We start from the raw sequence: 12,841 nt of genomic DNA, 5'->3' as shown, positions 1-12,841 counted from the left end.
CGTATCCAAGTCCGGTGAACTTAGCATCCTCCCACACACACACACACACACACACATATCCATCCGCACATACACATGTGTTTTTAAATATATTTTTCCCGCGTGGAATGTTTCCCTATTATATTCATATCATTAATTTGAACCCAACAATTACGTTTGTTATTGTCACTGTTGCATTTCGAAATCTTTTCTGTCGTCTTTTTTCTCTTTCTGTTTTTTGCCAGTAGTTTCACTTTGTATTCACCTTCTCCTTTTTACCGTAATCTACTATACAAGTTTATCCCGCCGATATATACTCAATAATACGTAATAATACGTAACCCACTTCCAAACCATAACCAAAAAAATTTGTTCCGCTTTCAACAGTACCGCCGCTATAAAATCCCCCGTTTCTAGTTCACAAACAGTTCCTTTCACCTATTAAACAACCATTTCGGCTAGTTATAATAACTTTCGCTTTATTTCCATTTCCGTTTTTTCACACATCATTGATCATTATTAGTCGCTTCCCATAGGTTTTAACGTCATTATTTCTTCGTCAGACAATTGTTAGCCTCATTCTCATAATCTGCCACCACAAAACCACTCCTTTAATACATTTACACGTAGTTTTTTCGCAATTTTCCCGAATTTCTCCACCCTTTAACGTGTTTTGGCGGCAACACAACCACCTAACCTTTATGCACATCGTTGTCTACCAACCCAAGTTCACCACAGGATCAACACAGCCCAGCTTTAACCAACACTTTTTCGCCTTTTTTTTCACACCAGATCTCCAGTTGCTTTCTAGTTCACCTTTATCTCTCCCCATATATATATATATATGTTTTTCATTTTCATTTCAGCCTCTTGTTACACTTTCCACCTTCTAATACCATGTCACCCTCACAACACCCCCACAACGACCCCATTAAGTTTTATTTACATTCCCTCCGCAAACATGCCTTCGCCCTAGCCAGATTACGCTCCCATATTTTATTTTCTCAGGCTTGTCTGACATTTGGCATTACCCCCAAAGGCCTTACACTTAAAGTTCCCATCTCTGGCTGCAACCCTTCTTTAAAAGGTCTGTGTATGTGCGGATGGATATGTGTGTGTGTGTGCGAGTGTATACCTGTCCTTTTTTCCCCCTAAGGTAATCTTTCCGCTCCCGGGATTGGAATGACTCCTTACCCTCTCCCTTAAAACCCACATCCTTTCGTCTTTCCCTCTCCTTCCCTCTTTCCTGACGAAGCAACCATTGGTTGCGAAAGCTAGAATTTTGTGTGTATGTATGTGTTTGTTTGTGTTTCTATCGACCCGCCAGCGCTATCGTATGGTAAGTCATGTCATCTTTGATTTTAAATATATTTTTCCCACGTGGAATGTTTCCCTATTATATTCATATCATTTTTTCCTGATTATGCTAGATATGGGTGTGTTTCTATCCTTTATTAGTTTGCTTATTGTTTGTCCATAATAAGTTGATAATTTTCGCTGGTGCTGCCAGTAGCAGAGAAAATTGCCACCAATTTATAGACATTAATTTGTTTTCAAATGCTGCCAATATTTCCTCATGTATCATGGCTGCTTTCATATAAGCAGAGCCCACAGGTAACAGTGCCAGCACTGCAAGATGGTGTCAGTGCTGCTTTTCCCTTATTGCTCCTCTCTCCCTCAGCATTCATAATACAGGGGGCAAGGCCCTCCCCAAACCATTCCTAACAGCCACCACACAAATTGTCAACTTATAATGGCAAACAGTAGGTGATCATCAGACATTAGTGTTGTCTGTCGTTTGTGTAGCAATGGGATACTGTGCCAATCACAGTTTGGATTTCAGGAGACACAATCTACTGGGATAGCTATTTGTATAGTCACTGAAAACAGAATACATGATAAATGATAAAATATGACCATCTGGGATCTTCTGTGGCTTATCCAAGAAACTTGGTTGTGTCAATCATAATATTCTACAGAGAAGTTAAGTTTTTATGTAGTATGTAGTTCAGCTCATGCCTGCTTTAGTTATTATTTAAGAAACAGAATGCAGAAAGTTATCCTAGGCTGCATAAATAATACAAAGAGGGCTGCCACATTATGTGCATGGGGAGAAAGCACAATGGGAGTTCCACAGAGCTTGATTACTGGCTCACTACTGTCCTTCCTTTATGTTAATGCACACATTTTATTTGAATCAAGAGGGAGGGTTAGTCCCATTTGCCAATGGTACAAGCATTGTACAAACAACAGAAACAGTAACAGATATTTAGATATTTTTGAGAATGTCACTGACTGATTGTTTACAAATAGAACTAGCTTTTTAAAAAAAAAATAAATACAAAAACAGCTCATTCAGTTTTGCACTGCCAAAAGCAACATACCTCCTATTAACCTAGTATATCAGAAGAAATAATTAACAAAGTAGAAAGTTCTAAGTTCTTTCTTTTTGAGTCATTGGTCTTTTGACTGGTTTGATGCAGCCCATCACAAGTTTCTCTCTTGTGCCAACTGCTCAGAATAGCACTTGCACCTTACATCCTCAAAGTCAAATGGCTCGAAGCACTGTGGGACTTAACATCTGAGGTCATCAGGCTCTTAGACTTAGAACTACTTAAACCTAACTAACCTAAGGACATCACACATGTCCATGCCCGAGGCAGGATTCGAACCTGCGACCGTAGCAGCAGCGCGGTTCTGGACTGAAGTGCCTAGCACTGCTCGGCCACAGCAGCTGATCTTACATCCTCAATTAGTTGTTGTTTGTGTCCCAGTCTCTGTCTTCCCCTACAGTGTTTACCCTCTACAGCTCCCTCTTGTGACACAGAAGATATTCTCTGATGTCTTGAATCATGTGCTATCATCCTGTCCCTTCTTCTTGTCAGTGTTTTACATATGTTCCTTTCTTCACCAATTCTGTAGAGAACCTCGTCATTCCTTATCTTATCAGTTCACCCAATTTTCAACAGCCTCCAATAGCACCAAATCTCCAGCACTCAAATTCTCTTCCTTTCTGGATTTCCCACAGTCCATGATTCACTTCCATAGAATTCTGTGCTCCAAATGTGCATTCTCAGAAGTTTTTCTTTTAATTAAAGCCAATGTTTGATAACAGTAGCCCGTCTTTGGCCAGGAATGCCCTCTTTGCCTGTTCTAGTCTGTTTTTATGTCCTCCTTGCTTCATCCATCATATGTTATTTTGTCCAAAGGTAGCAGAATTTCCTCTTTGTCTATTTCACAGTCCTCATGTTTGATTTTAAGCTTATCACTAAATGTGTTTCTGTTATTCCTTTTATTTGAATCTTTCTTTTGTTTTCTGTCAATTCATATTCACACTCATTAGATTGTTCATTCCATTCAACATATCTCATAATTCTTCTTCACTTCCACTAAGGAACACAATGTTGTCAGCTCCATTATCATTGCAATGCTGCTTGTCTGTTGCCTCATTCATTTCATCAAAATTACAACCTTCAAATAATGTGCCATGGCCCACTCCATATTATCCTACTAAGTGGCAAAGTGTAATGTTCTCTGACATATCTTGTTTCGACTTATCACAAAATGAAAGCAATGTGTATGATAGACACTACCTCACTGAACACAATCAAGCAGACTGCATTGTTGAGTGACGTAGTGGACAAATGTGTAGTGTCATATTTTGGAGCACCATTGGCTATAAAATGATCTCATGTTCTATGTATTGAGGATAATATGAACAGCAACCACTTCATAAGGAAGATTGCAGATCGTGAGACACTGTCCCCTCTGCAGGCAGCTTCACATGCCATATTTCTGCCCTATAACAGGGTCAGAGAAATGTGCAAGCCATTTTTGAAGAACAAAGGGTACCACTGATTTGCTGGCCTGCAGGTTCACCTGCCATGTATCTCATCAAACATGTCTGGGACATGGTAGGTCAGCAACTTGTTTATTTCTGACCCTCCTGCAATTACTGTCAATGCTTTGTAGATGTATCTACAAATTGTGTAGCAATCTGTACCCCAGCAGCATACCGTGGTGTCAAATTCCATCTACAGTTCTGTAATTATAATCATTTGGGTATTGTCATTTCCTAGTTTATGGAATAAAATTCATTATAACCACATCTCTCATCCTTGGTGTTGGTATTTTCACACACAGTTGTGTGTGTTCCTGTGTCTTTTTCCAATTTTCCTGTATACTTCTTCTGCTTTCGATTTTTGAGAATTGCATTTGGTATTACTAGTTTAAATGTATTACAGAATTCAAGGAGTTTTGTTTCCCTTATGTTACTATTGACAAGCCTGTATTTCCGCCTAATTGTGCTTTGAATTCCTAACCTACTACAATGTTCCAGCTTTAAATTCCTTTACATTCTGAATCACTCATTCAGTTCCCTCACATACTTTCTAGGTTGTCATTCTCTGCTTGTAAAATTCACATGTGTACCTGAATTAGAGATGCTGAAGTTGGTTTGGTTTTGATTCTGTTGAAAACTATCCTACTGTTAAGCTTTTAATAGTAACTCACTACCAGTGCCTTCCTATTCATGATGAATCCTGCACCTGTTACAACATTTTGGTATTATCCTCTACTCACCTGACTAAATGTCTTTAACTTATTTCCATTACACCTCACTGACCTCTGCTACAGCTGTTTATAGTGGAAGCTTTGTGTAAATGTCTTTTATTGTGCCTGTCTGTGACTTAATGTGTCTTCCTTATTGTAAGTAGCAATCTATATTTTCATACAGTCTAGAAACTTTACTTTATAAAATTCATAGAGCAAAGTTACAGCAAGCTGAAGCATACTGGTACAATGGTAATTGCTTACTAAATACCTTATGTCAAAATTTTATGAAACCTAACGAAAATGTTTTTGAAACCTATACTGTCTACTGCCCATCATGAAAGCTGGAGCGCACAGTAGAGGGTGATACAGACCAGGTTGACTACCACTGCTCTAACACATAGGGTGTTACACTCTCAATGGTTGCGAAACCTTTACCTCATGGCCACCCTTTTTTAGTTTAGTTAGCCCAAGAGGGATCATCATGAAATATTCTTAATTAGAGGTTACTTTTCCAATGGCCACTGTCTGTGTCCTTAACACAATAGTTTCCTCATTTACTTTCTGTATTACCAGGACTTCTTAATCTATGCAGATACTCCTACCCATTAAGTGCAGTTTGCCATCCCAAGAGCTGAAGGGTGCCCTGATCATTTTTGGCTTCACTTTCATCTTCTTAATAAAAAGCCACTGGAAACTTAAGTTTGACTTTGTTATTGTCTCATACAATTATTTTTAGGGGAAATGTAACTTAATTGAATAGAATATTTGCTATACAGGAATAGGGCATGAGAATATTATTTGTTTTCAGAGGTTACATATCATACATTCATCATTTAGGGAATCTTAGCATACAGGATGTATCCAGAAAATAAGTTGAATAAATCCGTAAAAAAACCAATTTATTGAAATAAAAGTACAAATGTTAAGTAGTCTTCAAAATAGCATCCTTGGGCATCAGTACACTTTTTATAGTGATTCTGCCATCTCTGATAGACTTCCTGGAACACACTGATGGGAACATCCTTCAGACACCTCATCCTGGTGGCTTCCATGGTATCTGCCATCCCAAAATGATGGCCATTAATGTTTCTCTTTATTTGAGGAAACAAAAAGAAGTCTGTTGGTGCCTTATCAGTATTCCATGGTGGCTGGAGCATTGTTGCCACACCGTGCTTTGCCAGGAACTCACTAACAATTAAGGCAGTATGGGAAAGCATGTTATCATAATGGAGTCACCTATTTACAATAATCTCCTTCCTGGCAAGGACCACCCAGTTTTGCAGCCTTTCAAGGACTTTCAAGTAAAATCAGCTACTGACAGTTTGTTCCCACGGCTCAAACTCCAAATGGACATTGCCTTTGGAATAAAAAAAAGATGAGCTTCACTTTCACCCAGGTTTTTGTCATCCTTGCCTGTTTTGCTTCAGGGAAGCCCTCATGTGCCACTCTGCACTTTGTCTGTTTCATCTACATCTGCAATGATTCAATGGCATGTCACTGTTCAGTGAATTTTGGCATTTTGATCTCTTGTTACTTCACTTGAATGCAAGCACACACATGAGAAATCCACACTGGGCAACAGTCAGCAGGCAACTGGTACGGAAACATTACCTTTCCAAGACTGCCCACCAACTTTTCCCCCACCAATTGCAGAACTGCAATCTTCTGGGTTGGCAGGAAAAAAATCATTCAACTTACTTTCCGGACACACACTGTATATACAATATATTTACCTTTTAATGCTGTTAATTGTGAGTATGTTAAAGAGATAGAGGGAACTGACTATACAGTAAACATCATGATAAAAGAAAAATGTTCTTAGACTTGTACCATTTTCTGTGAAATTTGTACGTCTGTTAAGAATTTAGAATTCAGTTAATTGTTGAGCTCAAAAAGTTCTGAAAATACTACACAGATGTACAATATAAGTTTAGAATTAATGAGAAGCGAATCTATCAGCCTCTGTATCAATAAATTGTATTAATTTATGGTCCCTCCCACACTCTATTATAGATACAACCCTGGTTACCTTTTAGAGATGGTAACATCAATGTGCTGTTTTGTTTACATAACAGCTTTCGCTACTTGATTAAAAAAAAGTTGCAATAGTATGATTAGAAAAGCAGCTGCTTTTTTCAAAAGTAATGGCTTTTCTATCTGTGGAATAAGACGTAACTTATTATTACTTGAAATATGCATACTTAACATATGTTTCCAATTATATTTGCATTAATAACTACTGATGGATAATGTAAACCATAATGATGATCTGTCACAGTGTTTTTGCTAATATGTAACTGGCCCATTCCACATTCCTCAATGTTTATCCTCTTACTGAGACTTATGAAATATATGTTAAATAGTACTTAGAATATGATGATACTTAATCAATTACTTAAATGTTTAAAATAAAATTGGATATGTTTTCAGTTTGGGGCAGAACATCTGGACTCAAATACTCTTTTAAGAATGAATACATTTTGTAAAATTGTCATTGCACTACAAAAGTAACACAATTGTAAGTAAATCTCCCTAGACACCCTAAAACAATACTGCCAAAGAAAATTTGCAGCACAACAACTGTTAACTGGCAAATTTAGGTAACGTGGATGATTTATAGATCATATAATATTACAGTTTTCATGTTTTTCTTCATTTGAGTATGAAAGCAATGAGTCACCATCTGTAACAAATAATCTAAGCTAAAATGTTTTCTTCCAGAGTTTTCTGATGTTGCATTGTGATGAGTTATGAGGATTTTGGATAGTAGGATGCCGTGCAAGTGTCTGTGCACTTACTGACGATCTGCAGGCAGCTCGTTGCAATTCAAACAGGATGCCCAGCTTCTGCCTCGTTTCTTCTTTCTGCCAGAGTGCATGATGGACACACATACATTCCAGTTAGCGAAGATCTAGCTGAGTTTCAGCATATGCCTCAAACCAAGAATTAAGAATTCCATTTTGCTTGCATATTAATGAATCAGGAGGAAAGACTAAATCATTTCAGTGCTACATTCTGCCTTATGATGGTCATAGAAAATGCATTCCATTCTTGTAGTGTGTCCTGTGTTCTTCCAAGTATTTACAAGACAAGTATATGTCCATTCCTTATGTTCTTCCAGTGTTCAAATCTCTGTTAGGTTGGTAAATTTCATGCATATTTGTCACAGAGCTTTAAAAATTACTTCTCAAGGTGTTTCTGTAATAACTGGCATAAATGTGAAAAAAAGTCATAAATGAAACTAAAAGAAGCTATAGATGTTTAGTAACAGTAATTTCATGATGTTATCTTCAGTCATTTCTCAAATTCAGTAGTGAGTAATGTTTTTTTTTTTCTGTGTCATAAAGAAGAAATGTTATGTTCAACAGCTATTAAATGCTTCAGTATACTTCTTCTACATATCAAGTGAAATATTATATTTTTGGGTATCTGTTAGCATGATGATAGATTTGTCAGAAGAAGTAGTTTCCCTTAATATCGTGACACTGTAATTGTGTTAATTTGATTGTATGAGTTTCCACAAAAAATTGACTGCATTTTTCATCTTTATGACAAAGAAGCACTTTTATGTTTGCCAAATTATAATATTTATTCAAGTCAGATAAACAAGTGGCTCTGTATCTACTGTAACCAAAACAGTTGAAAGGTATTTCAACTGTTATGAACCTGCCTCATTATTTTATGAGCTTTTTAGTTGTTTCAAATCTTATTTGCTGCTGTTGTGACTCATCATGTTCAGACTGAAGAAGGTAAATTAATGAAACTAACTAAATCACAGTGTGTCTGACAGAACTACATTTGTGAGGTACCTTGGTATTAACTGCATGTTTGTTCTGACTCCAAAGCTAATTAAATATATAAATGATTTTGACAAAAATTTGCTTCACTATGCCTTACTCAAGTAAATGTTTTACAGAAATAGTTATAAAATATCTAAAGTGGATTTATAATGGAAATCTAATAAATGGAATATTCTGTATTTATAAAGGTTATCTGTTACATATTTTTCTAAATGCATTCCAAATGAATATCTGATAACAATCCAATTTAAAAATATGTAAAATATGATAAAGGCAACCTCACTACAGTGGATTGAAGTGTGGAGCACAGACATATATAACAGAAAACAAAATTCATACTAGCTTTTGAGCACTGGTTTTTTTCTAGTAGTAGTACATACATTCACACACACACACACACACACACACACACACACACACACACACACACCATAATGCACTGTGAGGGAATTATCCAAATAAGATGGGAATTGGTAGATGTGATATACATGTACCAATAAACAAATGATGACAATTTCAGAAAAGTTGGATGATTTATTCAAAAGAGAGAGAGCTTCACAAACTCAACAAGTCAATAATGTGTTGATCCACATCTGGCCCTAATGAAAGCAGTTGTTTGGCTTGGCATTGGTTGATAAGAGTTTTGGGGTGTTCTGAGAATATGATGTCAAATTGTGTCCAAATGGTGCTTTAGATAATCAAAGTCCTGAGCTGGTTCGAGGGCCCTACTTACAACGCTCCAAACATTCTTAATTGGGGAGAGGTCCGGTGACCTTGATGGCCAAGACAGGCATGAAGGCAAGCAGAGGAAACTCTCACCATATGTGGGTGGGCATTATCTTTCTGAAGTTTAAGGCCAGGATGGTTTGTCTTGAAGGGCAAAAAACAGGTCATAGAAGATCATCAATGTACTGCTGTACTCAAGGTTGCTGTGGATGAGAACCAAAGGGTTCCTGTTATGAAATGAAATGGCATTCTAGACCATCATTCCTGATTGTTGGGCTGTATGGCAGGTGACAGATTGGTGTCACGCCCCTGTCTGGGACATCTTCTTACACCTCTTTGCTTGTCATTTGGGCTCAATTTGAAGCAGGACTCACCACTGAAAATATTTCCACTCCAGTCAATAAGATTCCAATCTGAAGACCTGTCTGGAGACACCCCAGATTGTGATGGGATAGTGACAAGACTGTCACCTGCCATATAGCCTGACAACCAGGAATGATGGTCTGTGGTGCTTTGGCCATAGGGGTGAGTCTGACCCATCTGACATGTTAGCCTGCCTGTTTGGATAAAAATAAAGAAAGCTCAAACAATATATTATTTGCTGGGATGACAATGACTTTATTTGTTCATAGATCAAATAATACAGAAAATCTTTAATTTAATTATCCGAATTCATCTAAAGATGACCAATGTAAATCTTCTAGGCTGTGCACTTCTGGAGGAAGCCAAACTCCAGAAAAATTTGGCACTCTCGATTCTAGAGAAAGTCAAGAGTTGAGTGAATCTGATGAAAATAAAGAATTAACAGAATTTCTAAAAGCAGAAGCTGCTGAATCTTCTAATGAAGAGAAACAGAAGAATAAAAGACAACGAAGAAAACCAACCTGGATGGAAAGTGGTGAATTTTATATGGCAAGAAAAGTTGATGAACTTGAATACAAAGATCCAAACTGTTTTTCAGAAATATTGCAGTCAAATGAGAAGAAAGAATGGATGCAAGCTATCAGTGAAGAACTTCAATCACTAAAGAAAAACAATACTTGGGTGCTGGTTGACCGTCCGAAGAATGCCAAAGTATTGCAAAACCGAAGAAGAATTAAAGATTTACACTGATGCAGGTTTCGCAGGTGATAACCAGACAAGGTGCTCAACAACTGGAATTATTGCAAAGTACTCAGGTGGTGCAGTGTCATGGACAAGTCAGTTGCAGAAAGTAGTGGTCACATCCACAACCGAGGCAGACATAATTGCAGCTAGTGAAGGAGCGAAAGAGTTAGTTTGGTTATGTCGTCTGCTATCAGAATTAGTGGAAATGTCGGGGCAGCCTCCAGTTCTTTACACTGACAATGCTAGTGCATTGAAGTTAGCAAAAAATCCAGAATATCATCGACGTTCTAAACATATAGAGGTCTGACATTTCTATGTTCGTGAAAGATATCTGAACGGTGAGATTTTCTTGGAACACATTGAAGGACACAACCAGTTGGCAGATATTTTGACGAAACCCCTTGAACGAGTTCAATTTAATTTTCTATGTTCAGAAATTGGCATGCAAGAGACAAAGCAATAATTTCATGATTTTTTTCTTTAGGAGGAAGTGTTAAAAGAAAAGAAAAAAATCCTTGATGTCTATATTTATGTGTTGCTCCATGACTCTGCTGTCAATATTTTAATTCTTGGCTTGTGTGTAACTTCTGTGTTTTTTTTTCAGTAAATGTGTCTTTTTTTCGTATCCAGGGTGTAATTATAAAGTTAATAAAATGTCTTCCTGCCTTTAAAATAATATTTTTCAAGATGCAGTGTAAGCAAAGACAAACTCAAGAGAGAACAAATAAGCCTCTTGTTGACTCATTACTACAGGCTATGCATAATTACATAACTAAATATAGAGTAAACATGAACATCTATATCATCATAAACTAAGAGTAAATGGCATGGAGTTTATACACAAAACAAAGTGCTTCCTGGATAGTGCTCTACTTCCAGCAAGAGGGCTGTTGTAGTGACTGTGGCCAGCAGTTCTGTATAGTGTAGTGCATGAGTGTTTGATGTGTGTGTTGTATTGGGAGTGTTCAATTTTGTGCTGTAAAAGTAGTTCTGTGCTGGCTGACAGGAAGTGCTGTGTTTTGTCTATAAACTCTGTGCCATTTACTCTTAGTTTGTAATAACATATATGTTCATTTTTGCTCTATGTTTAGTTCTGTGATTGTACATAGCCCTTAGTAATGAGTCAACAAGAGGTTGATTCATTCTCTCTCAAGTTTGTCATTGCGTACACTGCATCTTCTGTATTATTTGATCTACAAATGAATGAAGTCATTGTCATCCCAGCAAAGAATATACCATTTGTGCATTATTTATTTTTATCCAAATAGGCAGGCTAAGCAGTCGGACAGGCCGGACTCACCCTTATGGCCAAAGTGCCATTTCTTTTCATAGCACAATCCCTTTGGTTGTCATCTGTGACACCCTTACAGCACAATGGTACATTGCTGATATTTTACGCCCCATTTTGTCACCCTCCATGGCAAGTCATCTTGGGCTTTCACTTCAACAAGATAATGCCTGTTTGCACATGGTGAGAGCTTCTCCATGTTCGCCAAATCCTACCTTTGCCAGTAATGTCACTGGATCTCTCCCCAAGTGAGAATGTTAGAAGCATTGTGGGCAGGACTCTCCAACTAGCTCGGGATTTTGATGGTGTAACATGTCAATTGGACAAAAGTTTGGATGATATCCCTTAGAGAACATCCAAAAACTCAATCAATCAATGCAAAGCCAAATAGCTGCTTGCATAAGAGCCAGATATGGACCAATGTGTTACTGACTTGCTCAATATCTGAAGTTAATTCACTTGAATAAATCATCCATTTTTTCTGAAATTGTAATCATTTATTTGTTTGTACATTTAGATCACATCCGCTGATTTCCATCCCATTAAGATAATTCCTTCATGGTAAATCGTTTCTTGTTTTTTTTTTGTCTTAAAGTGTATTTATTAAAGTCAGATAAACAAATGGTCTTTATGTGGCCACTGGAGTATGCATTTAGGTGGTTGTGTGTGTGTGAATGAGTGTACCATTGCTAAAAAAAAAGAGCTAGTGCTTGAAAGCTAGTGTAAATGCTGTTTTCTGCTATGCATTTCTGTGCTCCATGCATTGACCTTCTTATTTTACATGTTGCTACATCCAGGAATTTCCATTAAGTTGCAAATATCACTTTTCTGATATGATATGTGTGTTGGAGACTTCAATTTTTTTGGTGTATCTTTGTTTCATATTCACTTTGCCCACTGACAATGCAGAAATTGAATATTGACAAAGCAACAAAATAAAGATGAAATACTTTTTACATAACTGTGTACATTCATGTACTGACAACAGTCCTAAATGTACAGCTGAAAATTTATGAGAAATGAACAAATAACAAGGATATCAAAGAAATATGACAAACTGGTATTTTTCAGATTTCAAATTTGTGAAGTTTCCAAGATAAAATGAATGGAGGAGTCTGACACACTATAATACAAGGTGTGATTAAAAAGTAAAAGAAATTTTTTTATTACATGAGTATGGCATCAAAACCAAGGCCCAATTGTCCCATTGGAAACTGCCCGAAGGGCTAAGACTGAAAAAAATCAACACGTTAAATGACATGTGAAGGTTCTTCTCAGTGTTGTCTTTGATTGCAATTGGATAGTGCATAATGAGTTTCTGCCTTATGGTCACACAGTCAAAAGGGATATTACATGGAAGTAATAGACTGTCTGCATGAAAAATCTG

At 37.1% G+C, this 12,841-nt stretch overlaps 1 protein-coding gene across 1 annotated transcript in view; it reads right to left on the bottom strand.

The window, feature by feature from the left end:
* LOC124606283 (glutamate receptor ionotropic, NMDA 2B-like) overlaps positions 1 to 12,841 on the bottom strand; it is a 727,746-nt gene that overhangs the window by 62,967 nt on the left and 651,938 nt on the right. The window contains exon 13 of the mRNA XM_047138265.1: positions 7,332 to 7,397. Coding sequence (XP_046994221.1) covers positions 7,332 to 7,397 — 66 coding nt within the window. The remainder of the gene's footprint in view (positions 1 to 7,331; positions 7,398 to 12,841) is intronic.

This window comes from Schistocerca americana, chromosome 3 (assembly GCF_021461395.2).
Source record: "Schistocerca americana isolate TAMUIC-IGC-003095 chromosome 3, iqSchAmer2.1, whole genome shotgun sequence".
Lineage (NCBI taxonomy): Eukaryota > Metazoa > Arthropoda > Insecta > Orthoptera > Acrididae > Schistocerca > Schistocerca americana.
Note: the sequence above shows the minus strand (reverse complement) of the source record. Positions and strands in the feature narration are given on the sequence as shown.